Here is a 20,852-nt window from a genome sequence, read left to right on the forward strand (position 1 = left end):
ATGTTTTGAATGTATTTAATTTGAAAAGTTCTTAGTAACTATAACACCTGTTTATATAGATTGAATAATGTTAGTTTTGAAACGGAATATACAATTTGCTATCTGCTCCCCTACAGCAACTTTATCTTTTCGTCTAGACCGTATTCAAGACTATGTGTTTATCTGATTTCTTTTTTAGAACTTATTTGGTAATGATTTCAGGTAATTGAGGGAAAAAAATGCAGATGATGATTACCCTGGGTTAACTGGCTTTCAGTTGTAGTCGAAGTACATTTTTGTCGTTCGGTAGTTCTATACAAAAAAGCTAAGTATATCATGATGACCTTTGAGATGGCATTTATATAAAGGTTTCTAGAGGGCAAAAACCATGTCCTACCATGTGTCCTACCATGTTTAAAGCTGATTACTTGGTTTTATTTTTTGTAGACCTTTTTTTTTTGTGCCTTTTTTCCCTAAAAGGATAGGTTTGCTTATTTTAAGACAATATAGGCAAATAAATTATAGCTCTGACTACTGTAGAAAGACTAATTTGATATTAGTCATGATGGGGTAAGATCTAAACCAGGTGCTATTCTGGGTCCGTTTAGAGCAAGTTTTATTTCACATAAAGCTATCTTGGAAGGAAAAAAATAACAAATAGAAAAGTTTATTATACTTGATACTTTCAATAAAGTTAAGATGTGCTTCATCCGTGTGATCAGTTAGCATTGAAAAGTCAATTTCAAATGGCTAGAGAGAATCTACGAGGTCATCGTCAGTCCATTCTTCCTAAGAAGGAAAGAGAATATAGTAAGAATGACATTACACTGAAGGATAACAGCACTGTTTACCTCTTCACATTTCAGGAAAATCTTCCTCCTTTCCCTCCGGTTACAGGAAGGTAATAAACTAGGAAAATTTGTAGAGTTCAATCTTCTAGTAATGTGGCTTAGTCTCATGAGACGACACCAATGACAGGAGTAAAGGTCACGATTGTGACTTTCTGCCTCTTATTATTAATTTTTATCTGACATGTAAGGTACAATTCTTTGAAAAAGGTGAGAGAAGAATCCCTGAAGAGGCAAAAACCAAGCAAAAATTTAGCATGTTATCTCTATTTCTGCTGCTTTCCAGAACCACAGGAAGGATTCTTCATCAATAAACTATCATACTGCTTCTGAACACGCTAAGATAGAAGTGAGAAAACCCCATAATCAGACAGTATACACCAAGAAGGATGCAAAAAACAAAAATGAAGGCTTCAAAGCCCACATCTCTAAGATACTTGTGTTCTGGAACAATAAAATCAGAACAGTATGGTCGTACCAGATTACCCAACAACAGTAACTTTAAATTTACCTTTGGAGAACATACCTCTTCATGTTTGGGTTTCTTTGAGACATAATCATCATCTTCATAGCCTTTCCTCTTCTTCCTGTAATTGGGCAGCCATCAATAAGTAATCTAAAACTGGGAACAGACACTATAAAATAAACTAGTAAGGTGATATGAAATATTCTGTGTGTGTGTGTGTTTGTAGTGAAGAACTAAGCTGCAGTAGATGGAAAGAGATGAATTATGGAGAGGAAGACATTACCTTTCAAATTAATCTTTATGTTTAATGCAATTCTAACTAACATCCTAATAAAATTTCTCATGGAACCTGTCAAGTGTAACTGATGTGCAAAAGACTATGCAAAAATAGCAAAAAGAAACTGAAAGAATAAAGCGTGGGGCCTTTGTTCCAGTTATCATCAAAATACTATCTACATAAGATAAAATGCTGTATTAGCAAGAATTAAATGGATCAATGATTGGAGCAGACAGGCAAAAAACGATGTATATATAGGAATTTAATATACAATGAATAACTGGGGAAAATTATCAATTTTTTAAAAATGGCGATAACATTATTTGATAAAAGTTAGTGTTAGGAGATGTGTACCTCACATCATTCACAAATAATTCTAAGTGGTTTAAACAGCTGAACAAAAAGCAAAATAAAATACGGATTACCTTAGGGTAAGAAAAGGCATTCAAATGTAAAAGCATGAAACAGAACACAAATCTCCCTATATATCACAAAGTTGAAAGAAACCAGAAAACAGCTGTAGGATATAAAGGAAAAGACAAGTATATAAAATATATAAAGAACTACAAATCAGGAAAGTAACACCAGAAAACTGCACAAGGATTATAAGGAGGAAAAAAGAACTACAAATGACTGTTAAACACAAAAGCCTCAACGCCTCAGAGTAAGAGGGAAAATGCAAATTAAAATAACCAATGTGATACAGCTTTCTCACCCAGACTGGCAAGTTAAAGATTGATACTATTATATGTTTTACAATATGTATGAAAACATCCGAGACGAAAAACCTTATTTGATACACACATATACAGAAAAAGGACTGACAAAAGTAAACCAACTAGGTGTTGCCTCTGAGGTCACAACTGGATTTGGGTTTTGGTCAAAGAGAACTTTAGTTTACCTGTATTAACTGACTTTCGTAACGGCAATATAGTTAATTGTGTAATGAAAAAGAAAGGTAAAGGAATTTTAAAGACCCAGAAAACAAATATTTTTTCCTGAAGTAGTGCCTGTCTCAGTGTGTTCCATGCACCAGTCGTGAACCATTTTCAGAATGCAAAAAGTTGAAGTATAGAAACAGACTGTGTTTAGAACTTTTATAGCAACTCCATTGATTAGTTTTATGACTATTGCTAATAAAATTTCAACTTATATTCTATTTCGTTTTTCTAGTACTTTATTTTATTGCATTTCATACTGGACTTTAAAAAAAGTCCTTTACAGGTGGTCTAAAAAGCCCTTCTCAAGTATTCGTGGAAACGCAGAATTTGCTTGACATACTACAAAAGCACATAATAACTTTTAGAGTAAGAGGTACTCTGGCAATTAGGAATTTTGGACTATGGTCCATTCAGTTACCTACCTAAGAGGGCAGATTAATAATAGTTCAATGGTCTAATCCAGAGAATGATAACATTTTCTTTAAATAGTCAAACAGCAAATATTTTTCACCGTCTAGGCTACACAAGGAGTCACAACTACCCAACTCCTGTCATTGTGTGAAAATAGCCACAGACAATATGCAAACTATTGGGTATGTCTAAAGGGTAGGTCTAATGGGTATGTCTCTGCTCCAGTACAAGTCTTTCTAAAAACAGGTGGCAGAGTTCACATTTGGCCTATGGGCCACAGTTTGTGGACCCCTGGTTGAAGCCCATTTCAAAATCAATGTGAAAAGAATATAATCACTGCTACAATATTTTCATTTATTTTTTTTTAATATTTTCATTTATTAAAGTCAACATTTCTATACTTCTCTGTAACCACTCTGTCATTTCTGTGAGTTATCACTGAAACCCAGGAGTGAGGTCTACCAATCTGAAGTTCTAGACTAAGGCATGCTTTGCCATGAGAGCTAGGCTATCATTAATTCCCTATTCTGCATGATTCATAAATCCTTGGATATTCTTCACCTACAACTGTGTAAAGAACTTGAGCCATGTGGATCTGGACCTGAAGGCTATGGAACGCTGTTCTGGTTTCTCAGACATTATGCATTTCAGTATATTTGCCAATTACAGAAATGAAAAACATATTCAATGGATGTTAACTCTAAAATATCAAGGCTAACTCCCACTGCATAATAAGGTAGAACTTTTGAATCAATGTATTCCACAGAAAAAAGTTTTCCCATTATTACCTGCCCAAACCCCCAACTTGTTTAAACCCTAAAAGATGAGGCTTGAGCGGATCCTTCAATTTGTAAAGCACAAAGAGCCCAAATCGTGTGATTCCCACAGTCAGCCTACAAATCAGAGACCTTATAGGTGTTCCTTATGGCTGCCAAGAGGATTCCTAACAGCACATTTTCTTACGGGTTCCATCTTCAATTTAAAGCTTACCCTGAAAGAAAATAGGCCAGCTTTTCTTGCTCCAGCTAATAAATAATTCTGAAACAGTATACCTGTTTTCTCAGACAAGATACCAGACCTGTAAAGAACCCAAATGTTAAAAGGGCAAGAAGAGGCTCAGAGATTCTCTAGAAAGACTCCAGAGATCCCACGGGAAGTAATAGGATATGGCCCACAAGCTAAAGAACACGTTAGTCATATAGCAGGAGCTGTACTATGAAAGCCAAGCTGTTACGTCGTGTAATGGGTAAGTCATTTTTTCCCCACAAAAGCAAACATTTACCAGTTAAATGATTTAAGGACAAGCTAGTCTCAATAACAGTTTTATCTACTGAATAATATTCTCATCTACTTACGTAATTACGTTAAGGGCAAGCTCAGCAGAGTGACATCTCTCCAACTTCTGTTTCAGAGCAGCAACTTCTTCAGATCTGGGTGGCTCATATTTTTTTACCAAGTTTCTCATACCTATATGGAGATAAAAAAAATTCATACTAGATAGTAAAAAGTCCTGTTCCCTAAGGGAGCTATTTTCCCATCTTATTATGGGAAAAATAACAAAACTCTAGAAATGTGATGTTTCTTAATCAGGATTTGCAATGTTAGGCATTAAAATACAATGAACACGGGGATCCCTGGGTGGCTCAGCGGTTTAGCGCCTGCCTTCGGCCCAGGGCGTGATCCTGGAGTCCCGGGATCGAGTCCCACGTTGGGCTCCCTGCATGGAGCCTGCTTCTCCCTCTGCCTGTGTCTCTGCCCCCTCCCTTCTCTCTCTGTCTCTCATGAATAAATAAAATCTTTAAAAAAAAAATACAGTGAACACCATACTTCAAATAATAGCTGTCTGCTGCTTAGCCTATATCATATACAGCATAAAAATAAACATGTTCTGCAATCTAATCCGTATTTTTACCAAATCCCACCGCAGTCGGTTTTTCAGGTCTAATGCTTTAAAAATCCGTGATTTAGTAAACATGCTTTGTTCTCTACCAACAATGTATTTATGACATTCTATGCTACAGATGGTGGCCCAAAGACTTTACTTCTTATTGACAAAGGAAACGAATATTAGATGACATGCAATAGAAGGAGGATGCTTAGTAAAAATGTGTCAATGATCCTTTGCTTCAACAAAAGGCAGAAGCTATACAATAAAGCATCACCAAGAAAACAAAAATGTCCTCTTTAGGCTAGGAGTAAACTGTGTCAGGGACTTTACAACTGCAGAAATGTCCTTACCCTGGTCAGTTTATGTTATTCAACTGCAATAAACCAAAGAATATAAATCTCAAGATTTTTAGGGGAATAGGTTCATTATTAGCAGCTACATGCTCCAAATAGGTGGAGCTACTGGCTTATTTCGCATTGCAAAGCCGTGTTTTCACCTGAACTAATACTTGTGGCTCACTACCCTTAGAACAGTATCTTTGTTCCGAAAAATTATGAATAGGATAAGACATCTTAACATTGTGAAAGCTGAGTGTTTTCTCAGGAGCTACTCTTCACATTAAAACAAGTGGAGTAAAATAAAGGTACTGAGAAGAAATCAATCAAAAACTATCAGCTGTACAATGAACATAGTGGGTTATCTTTAAGGCTCCTTTTACCTCCTCAATTTCATGATCCTAACTAATAATCTCTGGCCAAATCACAATTAGCTCTGGAAGTGAACCCTCTAGTGGTGTAACTGAAGACCTACAGTTTTATGATTCATAAATCACAAATCCATCACTTAACTGAAGCAAGCCCCCATGAGATAATTTCAGAGAATCAAAAAATGATATTTTACATGCCCTGAAGAAGCTTACCTTCTGAAACATAAAGCATATAAAAAGTACCCTCAGTTACTACTATCATTCAAGATCAAGATTTTTAGTCGTAGTTTATTGGTTTACTCAGTATTTCAACTACATAATTAACAAGGATAAATAGCACAAAGAGTTTGGGGGATACACACAATTGACTTTGAATCATAAAGCTTAGTAGCCATGAGCATCAGTGATGCCCAGGCAAGAGTGAAGAGGAGAGGGTGGGTAATCTCTACTCAACCATTAAGACAGGGTTTCTTGACACTGACAATGCTGACAGTTTGGCCTTCTTGTGAGGGGCTCTATTTGTTTCCGGAGTCAGCTATTGAAATTATCACAAACTCAGTAAGGCTTATCACAACATAAATGGATTTGGATTCTCCTCCAACAGTTCTGAAGCCCAGGAGTCTGAAATCCTTTTCACTGGGTCAAAATCAAAATGTCAGCATAGCCATGTTTCCTCTGGAGGCTCTAGGGGAAAATCCATTCCTTCTCTGTCTCAGCTTCTTGTGGCTGCCAACATCCCTTGGCTTGTGGCCCTATCACTCCAATTTTCAAAGTTTGCACCCTCAGATCTTTCACTGTGCTCTGTCATCACAGTGCCTTCTCTGGATCAAACTTCTGCCTTTCTTTAATAAGGACTCCTGTGATGCATTTATGCCCTACCTGGATATCCAGGATACTGTCCCCATCTCAAGATCCTCAACTTTAACACATCTGCGGAGACTTTCTAAGGGAACATTCACGGTTTCCAAGGATTAGGACATGGGTATCTTGGGGAGCCGTTTCTCAGCCTATCAAGGGGCTACACCGAATTGTAAGATGTTCAGCAGCATTCTTACTTCTACCAACTAAATGCTCGTAGTAGCCACCATCCCCACCTGCCCCAAGTCCTGAAAGCCAAAAGTGTCCCAGACATTGCAAAAATCATACCCAGTGGAGAACGAGGGCTTTTATAATAGCAACATGACTAGCAAATAATGTCTATTCACTAATTAAAGCTGTTTACAAAACAGAACTTCAAATTTTAAGTATTATCTTTTAATCTGGCTCCATTTAGATCTTTTCCTGTGCCTATCATATACCTGTGTACACTTTAAAAGAACTGTTTTGAATCTTAACCCTTTCTGAATCTTGTATTTTCACTTTCCTAGTAAGTTCAGTTTATGTACAAATGACTTACTTTCATGGAAGCTGTATTTGTTCATCAGTGAATGTATCCCTCATGCCTCCATGATACATTAATTCAATGAAAATAAATCTAAACAACGATCTATAGGATACCTCAAATTAAATATCAAGATGATATTTAGAAAGTAGCTTTGTAATAGAAGAACGTTTTATGAAATTGTCCTGTTTCACTTACTTTTCATTATATCTAGTAACTGTGATAAGCAAGTTCTGTTCTCTTTCAGCATCAGACTTTCTGATAAATAACTGGTAAAGAAAAGAAAAAAGTTTTAATCTATTGAACCCATATAGCATCTTGAGAAACATGACATAAATTAGTTTCCCCCATGTGCATTTCATTAAGGGCAATTTTAAAAGTAATTTACTTCAAAAGTATTAAATAACAATATTTTGATTTCCACAAAACTGTGTAATCTATTATAGTCTTAAAGAATTCAATACAACTGAGTTTATTTATTTATTTTTTAATTTTTATTTAATTATGATAGTCACACAGAGAGAGAGAGAGAGAGAGGCAGAGACATAGGCAGAGGGAGAAGCAGGCTCCATGCACCGGGAGCCCGACGTGGGATTTGATCCCAGGTCTCCAGGATCGCGCCCTGGGCCAAAGGCAGGCGCTAAACCACTGCGCCACCCAGGGATCCCTACAACTGAGTTTAAAAGATGTTTAATGTTCGGGGTGTGCCTGAGTGGTTCAGTCGGTTAAGTGTCTGCCTTTGGCTCAGGTCATGATCCTGGGGTCCTGTGACTGAGCCCCACATCAGCCTCCATGGTCAGTGTGGAGCCTGCTTCTCCCTCTCCCTGCTGCTCCTCCTGTTTGTGGAGGAGCACATCTCTCTTACTCTATCATAAATAAAATGTTAAAAAAAAAAGTTTAATGTTCAGATTAGTGTGTAAATTTTTTAATATATATTTTACATATATATGTCCGTCACAGGACAGACAAGTCATGATCTTGTCACCTGCCCAAAGTCATAAAGCTGCAAAGTAGCAGAGCTAAGGATTCTCTCTCCCCTTAATATCAAGTTAAGCTACAGGTGCTCTTCTCGAGACTAACAGGTTTCAAACCAGTTGAGAATATCCTCGTGCTCTGCAAATCTATCACATCGTATCTGCATAGAGCCTGAATCAAAAATGTTAATACTTTTCCATAAATGGATATAAAGCCCAATTATCTGTTTTTCTCAAAACCAATGATAGCAGCATGAAAATAATTTCTGTATGTAAATATTTAGTTACTCTGAACTTGATCTATAATTGATAAATGCCCAAGCGAACAGATTTTGAAGACATAAATCATCAAACACAAGTTCAAAAAATTAATGTCTCTGAAAAATGGCAAAGTGAATAAATGGTGATATATAATTACAACAGTAGACAATTCTTTAGGAAATTTTGTTGGTATCTTTTAAACTATCCAGATTATTTAAATAATATTACATAAATTTTGATAACTAAGTTTGATGTTACAACTTCATCATCAATGATGGGAATTAATTTTAGATATAAAAACAACTTCCTTAACAACTAATACACTTCTGGTTATCAGTAATTCAAAATAACCTTTTTCTCCCATAAAACCCCTTACACTTCTGGCATCTTCTTTTGTCTCTTTTTATTCTTCCTTTCCTTTCCACTTCTTAAGTGCAAGCGTGCTACATTGGGTTCTAAGAGCTGACCAGGAAAAAAAAAATAAGAGCTGACCAGGCTCTTTACCTCTACAAGCCTTTAAATTAGCAACTCAATCTCAATCCTGATTTTGAATTTTAGAGAATTTCAGTATTTTGATTTTTAAAAAAATCCATGAGCAAGCAGGAATACTTAACAAGTCAAAGTAGGAGATAAAAAATAAATCTCAAAATCCAGTAAAAAAGACAATTCAGAACAGAACATCCTATGAGTACTAATCTAAAGCATCATCCAGAATATAATAGCACAAGGGCTTTACCTTTCTGAAACCAGCAATAAATATAAAGGGAATTCCAATATATCCTCAAAATTTGCAAAGTAAATCAGAAGTTAAAAATGATCTGCAAGTATTTCCTCAAAGGAAAAAAAAAAAGTCCACCTGTTTATGGTCCCTTGGAAATTCAATAGTATATTTAATCTGCAATGAGCCCAAGTTACAATTTTAGTTTCCACTATCTGAAATTTTAACTACACTTCCAAGATGACATAAACTCTGATTTGGACTTTCGGATGCTTCATCCCTCTCCAACTACAGAAGAAGAATCTCACCACTGGAGAATTTGCATATATGCTGCATCAAGACACAATGCTTCAACAGATTAATTAAATGTGTGGTTATCTGAATTGTGGGGAAGAGGCTTTCTTCTCTTGGAGAGTGGAAGCTGCACACCTGAACTCCACAGAGAGCAACCATCTGCTGGCCATCTTCCCTAACTAGAACAAGGATTGACGGCTTGGTTCATTCTAACCGTGCAGCGCATGGTGCAGGGAAGGGACTCGGTAAAGTTTTGCTCAATTAAACAAATGATCACTTTGGGATTAAATTATGTACATTTGGTGAGCTGTGTTTGTAGAGAAGAGGCATACTATAAAGTAAACGTGATTTACACGTAAGCCCACAATCCCTTATCTTAGATCTGTTTTGAAATTCATAAACTGTTCATGTTTTGGAAAGGGAAGCTGTGGAAAGTACCATGAAACATGCAACAGGCTAGAGATGTCTGGGGAAGCAGCCTGTCGCCAGTTACGCCCGTACTTCTCTGAGAAACATGTAAACACTCCCATTAGGCGGAATAAAGACACATCTGTTCATGTTTGCCACCACCATAATCCATGCATCATGAGATCATGGAAGAGGGTATTACAAACGTGGAGAGTGGAAAATTTTATCATCTTTCTCAGATTTTTCTAGGACTAAGATTGGTCAGAACTTCAAAGTCAGAGAAACGGAGAAATCATCATAAAAACGGACACAATCTCATTTGCTACTGGCCTGTGCCTGAGTTACAATCAGTATAATAGGGACGCCCAGGTGGCTCAGCAGTTGAGTGTGTCTGCCTTCAGCTCAGCGCATGATCCTGGAGACCATGGATCAAGTCCCACATCGGGCTTGCCACAGGGACCCTGCTTCTCCCTCTGCCTGTGTCTCTGCCTCTCTCTCTGTGTGTCTCAAATGAATAAATAAATAAAATCTTAAAAAAAAATCAGTATGTTTAATTAGCTCGTGCATAAGATATTGCGAAGAATCAAGTAAACTTAATTCAGGTGAAGGGCTTATGGCGAAGCCTGGTCCTCGCTGTGCACATATGCATCAGCTGTTGCTTTCTGCAGCTCAGGTGCACGTCACATGGACAGTCTCTAAAGCCTTATTCATTCAACAGACCTTCACGGAATTCCACATGCCATACACGCTCCACAGCAGGGGAATAATGAGAAATCAAGGCAAACGTATTTGCTGTGTGCATGTTGCTTGCCAGTTCACCCTCTGCTGGCAGCTCCATCAGCCCTTCAAGGATCACCTCCTTTACTTCTACTTTCATCACAAAATGGATATCCCTCAGCTCAAAGATGCTCAATTTTTAAAGATTTCTTTAAAAGGTGATTTCATTTTTTCTCTCAGTGCCCCTCACCAACCCTCCCAACCATAGGAGGCACAGAGGACTACAGTCACAAAGTGAGTCTCACTTAAAAGCTGGGTCTACAGGCAGGGATAACCTGAGTCTGATCCAAGTTAAAACACAGATTAGTACCTTTCCATAGTAATTCCTGCTCGAGATGCACTAGATAAAATGGCAGTCAGGGCAATTTGGGAAGGTGTATATAACAGGTAAGCATCGGTCAATGCGATTCTATTAAGAAAGTCATCAGCTGTTTTCCTCAACATCTCAGGATTCTCCATCATGGGATAGCGAGTCTAGAAATAAAGTATCCCAACGTTACCACTTTTGAGAGTTAACAGTAATAAGAGTTCAAAAATATTTATATAAACAAGAAAATGTTTAACAAAGGATTCTTTTATTTATAAAAATAACACCCCAGGGGTGCCTGAGTGGCTTCCATTGATTGGTTAGGTGTCCACTTCTTGGTATCAGCTCAGGTCATGATCTCAGCATCATGGGATCAAGCCCGGCATGAAGCCCTGCATTGGCCTCCACACTGAGCAGGGAATCTGCCTGGGAGTCTTTCCTTCTGCCCCTTCCCCCTACTCTCCCTGTTCCTGTACACTGGCGCTCTTGCTCTCAAATCTTAAAAAATAAAAAAAATAAAAAAAAATAACACACCAGCTTAATCTTTCCACATATGATTGTTTTGTACTCAGCATCAGAATGTACCCAAAGTATAGTCATTAAATTCTGCATGTTTTAAGAATCTGCTTTTCCTCAGTGACTTTCAAACTTTTTAAAATCACAACCCTAACAAGAAATATATGCTTTAAGAATCTGATGTTCCCAGTATAGTACTTGGCACTACTCGGATCTATGTTAATCCTCTTTATCCTTTTCCAGCTGAGGAGGAAGGGGAAGAGAGGTTTGAAGTTGACCTAAGACATACATACTCCAAGGAAAAGGCTTTCCAGGCAATCCAGCTTTGATTCAGCTTCAAGGCCCTTTAGGAATCAAAGCACCACCTCATCTAGATTTGAAATTCCTGCTACTTGAAGTTTACTTTTGGGAAGAAGTGAATGGAAATGGATCTTGATTTGATTACAGAATTATTTTTAGAATATGCCCAGGAAATATGGAAGAGCCTGTATTTCCTAAAAACTCTTATGCTGAACTCTAAATCCTAAACCCTCAGATCTATTTCAGAAATCCACATTCAAATCCCAAGGCACTAAGAAATCTCTTCTATGCTCCACACAAAATATCCTGAGTCAACTGCAGTCACACTCAAATCTTACTCTCCTGAAATGGCTGACCTCTACTATGACAAATTCAGACATTCCACTCTGACCACAGTGCTCCTTTCCCCCAATATATTTCCTCAATTACTTCACAGCTATTCCCTGACTTCCTCTTCAGAACCTTTGGTCCCTTATCCCTCTACTTGCTCCTACTCACCAATGTCCACGGATCCTCATTTCCCTCCAGAATTCCCTGCCTCAATATGCTGCCAATATATTTCAGACAGAGCCTTAACAACGGCTGAATCCAAGCAATCTGCTCTGTAACTATATCCACATTTCTTGGTGCTGCAATAGAAAATAGTACCACCAAGAGGTCTGATACTATTATTATAAATTCAAGTTCACTGACCTCAGGAGGACTTTCAACACTGCCTAGCTATGATAATATCCCATAGAAAAGTTGTTCTCCCATTTTTCAGTAACTGTGTTCAACATTGCCACCTGTCTCAACGTCTTCAGAAATTCCACCACTCTCTGTAAATGATCTCTGCTTTAAACAAAGATACACTATCTTCTGTCAGCCTCAATCCCCAGGGGTAATGCTGTCCTCAACCCATGCTTTCCTCTTTCTCTCTGTTCTAAGAGCTATTATTCTCTCAAGGCCAATTCTTCTATTTTGCTTTGAATCTCATGCCAGTCCCTTATACCTTACTCCAAAGAGAAAGCTGAACTTATTTTTCACTTCTTCCTTTAAGCTCTCTCTCACTACTAGCTCTCCACATCAGTTTCTTCCACAAAGCAAAACAAAAGCCATCTCTCTCATCTCTTTCTAGGAGTTCCTCTATCTTCTCAATCACTCATCTTTTTCCACTTCAAAGACAAGCTGTTTAATCCATGTCATAAATACCTATTTTCTCACCTTCTATGTATTCCCCAACTGGCTCCAATCTGTTTCTTCCTCCATGCTCTATGAAGACAAAAATCGCAAATGACCCTTCGGGCACTCAACCCAGCAAACATTATCCCTTTTGCTTTTACTTTGCCTGAATTCTGAACAGGTTAGAGAGTGACCTGTGTTCATCTTCTAAAAGTACTCTACTTCTCTTCACTTCTCCAGAAAGTCCTATCTCTTTGGATATTTTCGGTATCCTTACTAGCATCTTCTATTCCTCTAATTATTCTATCTTTATTTATGAAAATAACTTATTTTTAGAGAGAGCAAGCAAGGGAGCAAGCATGAGAGAAGGGAGGTGGGGGGGGGGCCGAGGGAGAGAATCTCCAGGAGACACTGTGCTCCCAGAGCAACGTGGGGCTCGATCTTATGACCCTGAGCCAAAACCAAGAGTTGGGTGCTTAACCAATGAGCCACCCCGGCACCCTTCTCTAACCACCCTTTAAATGGTCCTTTGGCCAACCCAGTTTAAGTTTTCCAGAAGTAACGACACCCAATAGCTTAGCCATCGTCTCTCACTTCCAGACACTCATGATGTCTTGGAGGTATTGGAAATTTATTATGTCCCAAACTAGATTCATCAAACCCCACCCCTCCACTATCAATCAATCTCTTCTATGCCAGCGTTTTCTGTATCCGGAATTGAACCACCATCCACCTATATTCTTAGGCCAGAAACCTGGGGGTTCCTCCTCTGTTCTCAGTCTCTACAGGAAGTAAATCCTCAAGCTCTAGTGGTTGACTAGTATCTCCTAAGTCCAGGAAGTTCTCTCTATATGCACAGCCACTGGATGAGTCAAGCCAACCACCATCTTTTGCTTGGACTACTCATAACAGCATCTTACTGGTATCCTTTCATCCATTCTAATCCATTCTCCACATTATGTCTGACACATACACATGTGCAATAAATAGCTGATGCAGGCTGATTCAAGAGCTTCCAAACAAAATTTTTAAAACTGCAAACCTAATTATGCCACTGCCCAGACTTAAGCCTTACAGTGGTCTCCCACTGCTCTATTCAAAATCCTTAATATCCCCTCCACAGTCTACACTCTACCTTCCACCCAGTTAGCACTCTGTGGCAGTCTTTTCCCCTCTATCGCTAAGCTGTTTAGGTTCTTGCACCATGGTTTCTTGAATCTGGACTTTTGACCAAAGAAATCTAATTGGGATATTATTCTACTGCCTAATTCCTACTCTTGCTCTGATTTTCACTCTAAATGACCCTTTCTCACAACAACCCATCTCATTCTAAAGTATCCTGTATCTTTTATTCTGTAACACTTAGCACACTGAATATATGATTATCTTTCCCATTAGACTGTAAGACCTAGGAGAGTTGAGGCTGTTCCTGTCTTAATCCTCAAGCACAATGTCTTGGCATATGGTACACGTACCCAAATTTTGCTACTCAACTGAGATGAATGAACCAGTTTTTGACTTCCATTTTAACCTCACTCACACTATCCCAAGTCCCCTTTCAGGACCCAAACAAAACAAGTTATTTTTGTCAGGGTTCATTTACTTATATTTTTGATGCCTACACATGCACTAAAAATAAAAATCACTTAGCAATCTTCTTTTTGTGGTTCTTTAAATCAGATCCATGGCAGTATACTTCAGAATTAGAAGAGTTAACTTAAGTCTTCAAAAGCATTACTCTAAACTGATAATAGTCCTCATTACTGTTCCTGGACCAATATGCAGATCCACTAAATGAGCAGCTCTGGTACTGTAGCCCAACAGTACGGTTAACAATCCTTCCAGGTGGCACCGAAGTTTGAGAACTATAACATTAGAGAGCCAAGCTAAACTCACGTTAGAGCAATTCATGTTGTAACAATTAGGAATATTACAAGTTATAATAAAATTCTGATTTTTCTGGCTACAGAACTATAGCAAAAGTATACACTCTACTAGTTTACTTTTTATATCAACAAGATACCTTTAAATCAATGAGAAAGCCCTCAAATGGTCTATAAGGATTGTGGACAATAAGGTGGAAATTAAGTTGCTGTATAAGAAGTAGTTCATATTCCAAAATCTGTTCAAGCGCCTTCTCTTGTCCAAGAGGACTCTCCCTCAAATTTCCAACGAACTGTGGACTAGATACGTTGAATTCATCAACTTTGCAGGCCAAAAATGCACAAGTAAGCCTAGAGGAAAAAAAACCAAAGGGATAGGATGGGATCTGTACATACTTTGAGAAATATCTGAGTATTTTATTGCTAAAATAAATTCCAAAAATGCCTAATATTAACAGGTGACGATGCTAGACATTACAGGAATTTTTTTTGTTTTTAAAGAGTTTTCTCTTTCAACTTTTTATCCATTAGAAGACTATAATTAGGTTGAACTGTATAATCTTGCCATAGCATTCAACCATAATTGACTTAATAGCAATTTCATAAAGTTCAACATAAATATCTGGAAAAATAACTGAAAAATAAGAGTACACTGGATCATGAAATGTAGACAGAAGAACACAGCAGTATACACAGATATACCTGGGAAGGAAGCAAGGTAAGAAAGGTGGGAAGAAAGGTAGGAAGAAAGGAAGACCACCAGTGAAGACTCTGAAGGCATTTCAAAAGATTACCACCTCAGTAACAAACTTGGGAACTCTCATGGCTACTACCATAAATATCAGAGTAAGAATCTAGTAATAAAATTACCACAAAAATCAAGATTGAAAGCAATAAGGGCCTGACCTAGACTGATAGAAAAGGAAATGAAAAAGAGAGAAAATAAATAAGGAGAATGTGATTGATAGCAAGCTCTTTGATGAGTCTCATACTAGATGTATCTTTATTTTTAATGGACTTTTTTTCAATTGATATGAATCCGGAGCTACAAGACTTTTAAACCCACTGATACAGAAGGAGAAGAGGTACCACAAATGATTCTCAGCGGAAGCAACAAAGAGAAGAAAGGTGCTACCAACAGAAAGAGGTATTAGGGAAAGTTAGTATAAGAAAAACAGACTTTGAATAAGTTGAAGTTCAGATGCCGTAAGTACTATAGGGAGGGAAGTATTACAGATATATAGGAGTAAAAGGACAGTATAAATTCATAACAGAATGCAAGTCTAAATTACCCTTTATTAGAAAGTCGTTTCTTTTTTTCCCCACACAAATAAAGATTTTCTTAAATGAAAATCAATAAATTAGAATTATACTCACATTATTATCCGGGGGTGATATTCCATTACTGAGTTATTAAGATAAAAACGCTTGAAATACATACAAGCTGTACCCTATGATTAAAAATACATACATTATCAAAATCTATTCACACATCCATGTTAAATTTTGCATAAATTTTTTTTAAACTTACATATGCAAAAGTTTCTTTGAAAAAGTTTCTGATACAAATACAAAACTTAATCTTCTTTAATCAAATAAATTGTGATGAATTATTACAGCAATGTCACAGCCAAAAGACCTTTTCTTGTCCTTCCCCACCCACCCTGGTTACCCTTCCTATGGTCACTGAGTTAATTTTAAAAAGTCTATGTGTGTTTATTTTAGACTTCAGAGTAACAAAAGCCAACCAGATTAGGAAAAAATCAAGGAGAAACATACAAATGTTCACAGCTTAACCAATCTCGTGAAAATATGGACAGAATTAATACAGTTGGGGCAATAAGCCCTCTCTGTAAATCCACTTTGGCTCTGTGTGGTAGAACTATGCTCGTATTCCCACATTAAATAGTAGAAGCAGCACCTACCATTTATTGACTGTATCCCATGGGCCAGATTCTGGGCCAAGCACCAAGCTATCATCTTTTTCTATCCCTACAACAGCTTGGTGAAGTACTGCTATCTCCACAGAGAAGGAAACTGCCTATCAGTGAGATTAACTGGGTCACACATCTAATAAGGAATACGGAGGGATTCAACTAAGATCTGCCTGTACTTTTAACTACTCTGTCATTTCACTAGAACCAATGAAATAGATACTTATCTACTTTTGGATTGAAAGAAAAGTTTCATGTGGGCACCTGGGTGGCTCAGTGGTCAAGCATCTACCTTTGGCTCAGGGAGGGTGTGATCCCAGGATCCTGGGAGTCTCCCATCAGGCTCCCTGCAGGGAGCCTGCTTCTCCCTCTGCCTATGTCTCTGCCTCTCTGTGTCTCTCATGAATAAGTCTTTTTTTTTTTTTTTTAAAGAAAAAGAAATGATACAGAATTCCTAAGTTAAGGAATTTATCAAAAAATACATGAAATGACAAAAACATGAATACGTACATTTGCCTAAAGTGGGCAGAGAACTGTGTTACACATTTAGAAAAGTTCTGATTTCAGAAGTCAGCTAAAGGACATTACACTTTATCACTGTTGTAACTTACCACAACAGACCTTGGCATTGCTGGCTTAAACACTGAACAGAATTCTAATAATCTCTTCTCATAGTATTTGCAGAGTATCATTTCTTCATGAGGTTCAAGAAAGACTGGATCATTTGGAAGAACCTTTAGATCAAAAGTTACAGCAGAAGTTCAATGAAATGAATAATCTTAAAATACTTTTCTCGGTCCAGACTGCATTTGTATCTCCAACCAAAGGGAAATATACCAGATGTCATTTTTCTCTTTATAGAACTAAATTATTACACGAAGTAATATTAGTGAAATATCTGATAAACTAAAAACGATCCTATTGTATCACAGTTTCTCAGAATGTCAGCTGGGCATTTACTTCAGTAGGGTAAAAAGAATCATGACAGAGGGTGTGCATCTGCTCACAAGTTTGATGTCAATTATAAATAAAAAAGATGATACGGGGAGGGGGGGGGCTCAGCGGTTTAGCGCCGCCTTTGGCCCAGGGCCTGATCCTGGAGTCCCCGGATGGAGTCCCGTGTTGGGCTTCCTGCATGGAGCCTGCTTCTCCCTCTGCCTGTGTCTGCCTCTCTCTCTCCAGTCTCTCATGAATAAATAAATGAAATCTTTAAAAAAAAAAAAAAGATACATACTGTCATTGGTTGCAAAGGTTTCAACATCCCTTTCTCAGTCATTAAGTCACATAGGCTGAGGTAAAAATCAACAAGTGTCTCAAGGATGATTATGACCCTTAAAAAAACAGTACCTCCACCCCCCCCATAGTACCTCCTGTCTTTGTAAACTCTCCACAAAATACCTAGATGGTTCATACAACAATTTTACACCAATTATATACTAGGCAGTGTTGCTGGATTAATTATGTTTACCAAAAAAAGGGAGGAGGGGTATGTTGAAGTCTTAACCCCCAGGATTTGTGTGTGACCTTATCTGGAAACAGAATCTCTACAAATGTGACTAGTTAATATGAGGCCATACCGGAGGACAGCGGCTCCTAATTCTATACGACTGGTGTCCTTATAACAATGTGAGAAGAAACAAAGAGAACACTTTGTAAAGACAGAGATAGAAGCAAAAGAACAGGGCAGCCCAGGTGGCCCAGCGGTTTAGCGCCGCCTTCAGCCCAGGGCGTGATCCCGGAGTCCCAGGATCGAGTCCCACGCTGGGCTCCCTGCATGGAGCCTGCTTCTCCCTCTGCCTGTCTTTGCCTCTTTCTCTGTGTCTGTCGTGAATAAATAAACGGAATCTTAAAAAAAAAAAAAAAAAGTTGGTAGAAGCAAAGGAACACTTAAGTTACTAGAAGCTGAAGGAGGAAAGGGTCACCTGGAAACTACAGAGAATATATCCTGATGACAACTTTATCCCAGACTTCCGGCTTCTAGAACTGTGAAACAGTACATTTCTGGAAATGTACAACATTTCTGTTGCACAAACCACCCAGTTTGTGTGTGTGTGTTTTTTTTTTAATGATAGCACAAGGAAACTAATACCAACTAATTTTATGGAGATGGCCCAGCAGGAATGGGTTCACAGATCCTGGCTCTGCCACTTGCCAGTCCTGAAAAATTATCCACCCGCTCCATACCTCAGTTTCCCCGGCTGTAAAGCAAGGACAGTAACAGCATCTGCCTGGTGGGACGGTTGTGAGGACTGAATGAGCTAACTCACACTCAGAGCAGCGCCTGGGGCGCAGCCCGGGAGGCCCCCTTCGGGCAGCGCCAAACGCAGGCGGCGTGATACAGACGTCGGTCGGGCATCAAAGGGCCTCGGCCCCAAGGGGTCTGAAAGGCGGAATACTCGCCGGAGGGACGCTGGTGCTGGAACCCTTGGCGGAGCCCGTGTTAGAGGAGCAGGGCGGCGGGAACTACGACGGCAAGGGCTCGGCTGGCAGGGCCGAGGCCTCGGGCGCCGACCACCCCCGCGTCCCGCCTCCACCCCCCGCACCCCCGGGGTTCCCAGCTCTCTACGACAGAACCCGAAAGGTCAGCCTCCCACTTGGAAGTCTTACAACAGGCTCCCCAGCTCGTCATCCCGAACCGGACTCCTTCCTTCCGCCTCCAGGTGCGCGGCCTGGCCCTTCGCCAGCCCCTGCGGGCCCCGCCGGCCCGGAACGTCCCTTCCCAGGCTCCCCGCGCCGGCTCCCCGCACAGCGCCCCACGACTAGAGCGCCCCGCCCCGCCCCGCCCCGCGCAAGCGCCCCAGAGCCTTGGCCTCCGCACGCTGCGGGTCGCTCCCCGAGGTCCTCGCCCGTGTGGTCGGGAAAACGCCCCGCGCTCCGCCGAGGCCGGGCAGCGGGGAAGGGGGCGCGCAGGGACCCGGCCGCCAGGCTCCCTCACCTTCCCGTTGGCCACCGCTTTGCATTTGAATTTACGGTTGGCGTCGGCCCGCAGGCGCGCCAGCTGCTCCTCGCTCGCGAAAGTCCAGTGCCGCTTCTGGCTGCTGTTGTGGTACATCGCGGAGCCGCGAGGCAGGCCGCGGCGGCCTGAGGAAAGGACGCCACAGGGCACGACGCGGCGGGGAAACACCGCCCGGGCAGCCACCGCGGTCCCGCGGAAACCGAGGGCGCCCGCTCGGCGGCGCCGGCGCGCTGACGTCCAGATCACGTGACATTTCCGTCGGCAGTCGCGCTTCCGGAGCGGACTGAGAGGAAAACAGCCCTCGGGCCGGTCCTGGAGGCTCCCGGCACGCAAGTGGGCGGAGTCTAAGGGCACGCCCCCTTACGGTGACGCGAGGCCCTAGCCCCGCCCCTTCCCGACACAATTTAAAGGAGAAGCGCCAGGCAGGGGCGTCCAAAAGGGATGGAAGGTGGAGGTTGGGCGGGGGCGGGGGCGGGGGGCTACGTTAACAACTTACATGCGGTAACCCGAAGCAGCTAAAGGGCCTGGGAGGGTGTCAACTTTTAAATAAGGGGTTCAAGGGGATCCCTGCGTGGCTCAGCGGTTTAGCACCGCCTTCAGCCCAGGGCCCGATTCTGGAGTCCCGGGATCGAATCCCACGTCGGGCTCCATGCATGGAGCCTGCTTCTCCTTTCTGCCTGTGTCTCTGGCCTCTCTCTCTCTCTCTCTCTGTCTCTCATGAATAAATAAATAATTAAAACAAATAAGGTGTTCAAGTAATGATACACCCATTTTATATTTAATCCTATCATCAAGCAACTCGAGGCTTCTAGCTTTTTCATTTTATTTTTTATTTTTATGTATTTTTTTAGATTAGCTTTTTCATTTTAAATGGCTACCATATGTAAGAGAATAAGGTATTATACTGTTAATGCTTTTTCTTTTTTTTTTTTGGTTGTCAAAATTATTAGGTAAATATTTTCTGAGCACCTACCACACACTTACACATTGAGTCGTAGGCAAAATCAGGCACAAACCCTGCTGCCATTTAGCTTACTCTCTGAACCTAATTTTCAAGTTATTGACGCTTTTTCAAGTCAAAAGATGTGTTATCTAGAAAAGAATTTAGCACTGAAATGGGATCTTCAAGATCAATTCTATTTTATATACTCTGAAGCAAAAATAACATTCCTAGTAGGAAGGATTTAATTATACACCTAGCAAATTCTCGATAGTCACATATTTGTGTAAACAGTTTAACATGGTTTATTACGGTTCCAGAAATGTTAAGTCTTATATTCAGTTTTCTGCTAATTCTTCTTTCATATAGTATAATGTATACATACGTATTGTTTCAAAAAAAAAAATAGAGTGTTCAAAGTATGCCTCCCTGAAAAGGTGACATTTGAGCAAAGGCTTGAGAGAGTTCAGGGAGTAGGCCTCTTGGGGGAGCGGTGGATTTGGGGGCACATAGAACATCAGGGTCC

The 20,852-nt window shown here is 39.9% G+C and overlaps 1 protein-coding gene across 3 annotated transcripts; it reads right to left on the reverse strand.

The window, feature by feature from the left end:
* Nucleotides 1-578: 578 nt before the first annotated feature.
* Nucleotides 579-19,633, reverse strand: CCNH (cyclin H). 3 transcript variants are annotated; one of them, XM_055342313.1, is made up of 9 exons: nucleotides 19,366-19,633; nucleotides 17,042-17,164; nucleotides 15,874-15,947; nucleotides 14,637-14,847; nucleotides 10,640-10,803; nucleotides 7,096-7,166; nucleotides 4,278-4,389; nucleotides 1,339-1,414; nucleotides 579-768 (listed from the first exon to the last, which is right to left on the reverse strand). In XM_055342313.1, exons 1-9 carry the CDS (start codon nucleotides 19,480-19,482, stop codon nucleotides 730-732), a joined length of 987 nt encoding a protein of 328 aa, XP_055198288.1. In that variant the 5' UTR covers nucleotides 19,483-19,633; the 3' UTR covers nucleotides 579-729. The 3 variants fall into 3 exon arrangements, with proteins under 3 accessions (XP_055198288.1, XP_055198289.1, XP_055198290.1); XM_055342314.1 differs by having other exon boundaries at nucleotides 1,354-1,414; nucleotides 19,366-19,631; XM_055342315.1 differs by lacking the exon at nucleotides 19,366-19,633 and adding an exon at nucleotides 19,038-19,149.
* Nucleotides 19,634-20,852: the final 1,219 nt, after the last annotated feature.

The sequence above is a fragment of the Nyctereutes procyonoides genome, unplaced genomic scaffold (genome assembly GCF_905146905.1).
Source record: "Nyctereutes procyonoides isolate TBG_1078 unplaced genomic scaffold, NYPRO_anot_genome, whole genome shotgun sequence".
In the NCBI taxonomy this organism is placed as follows: Eukaryota; Metazoa; Chordata; class Mammalia; order Carnivora; family Canidae; genus Nyctereutes; species Nyctereutes procyonoides.

Coding starts and splice junctions, on each gene's coding strand:
- CCNH (XM_055342313.1), bottom strand. CDS start 19,482: ATGTACCACAACAGCAGCCAGAAGCGGCACTGGACTTTCGCGAGCGAG. Junction 17,165..19,365: donor AAGCGGTGGCCAACGGGAAG/GTGAGGGAGCCT, acceptor TTTGATCTAAAG/GTTCTTCCAAATGATCCAGT. Junction 14,848..15,873: donor TATCACCCCCGGATAATAAT/GTGAGTATAATT, acceptor TTTTTCCTCTAG/GCTTACTTGTGCATTTTTGG.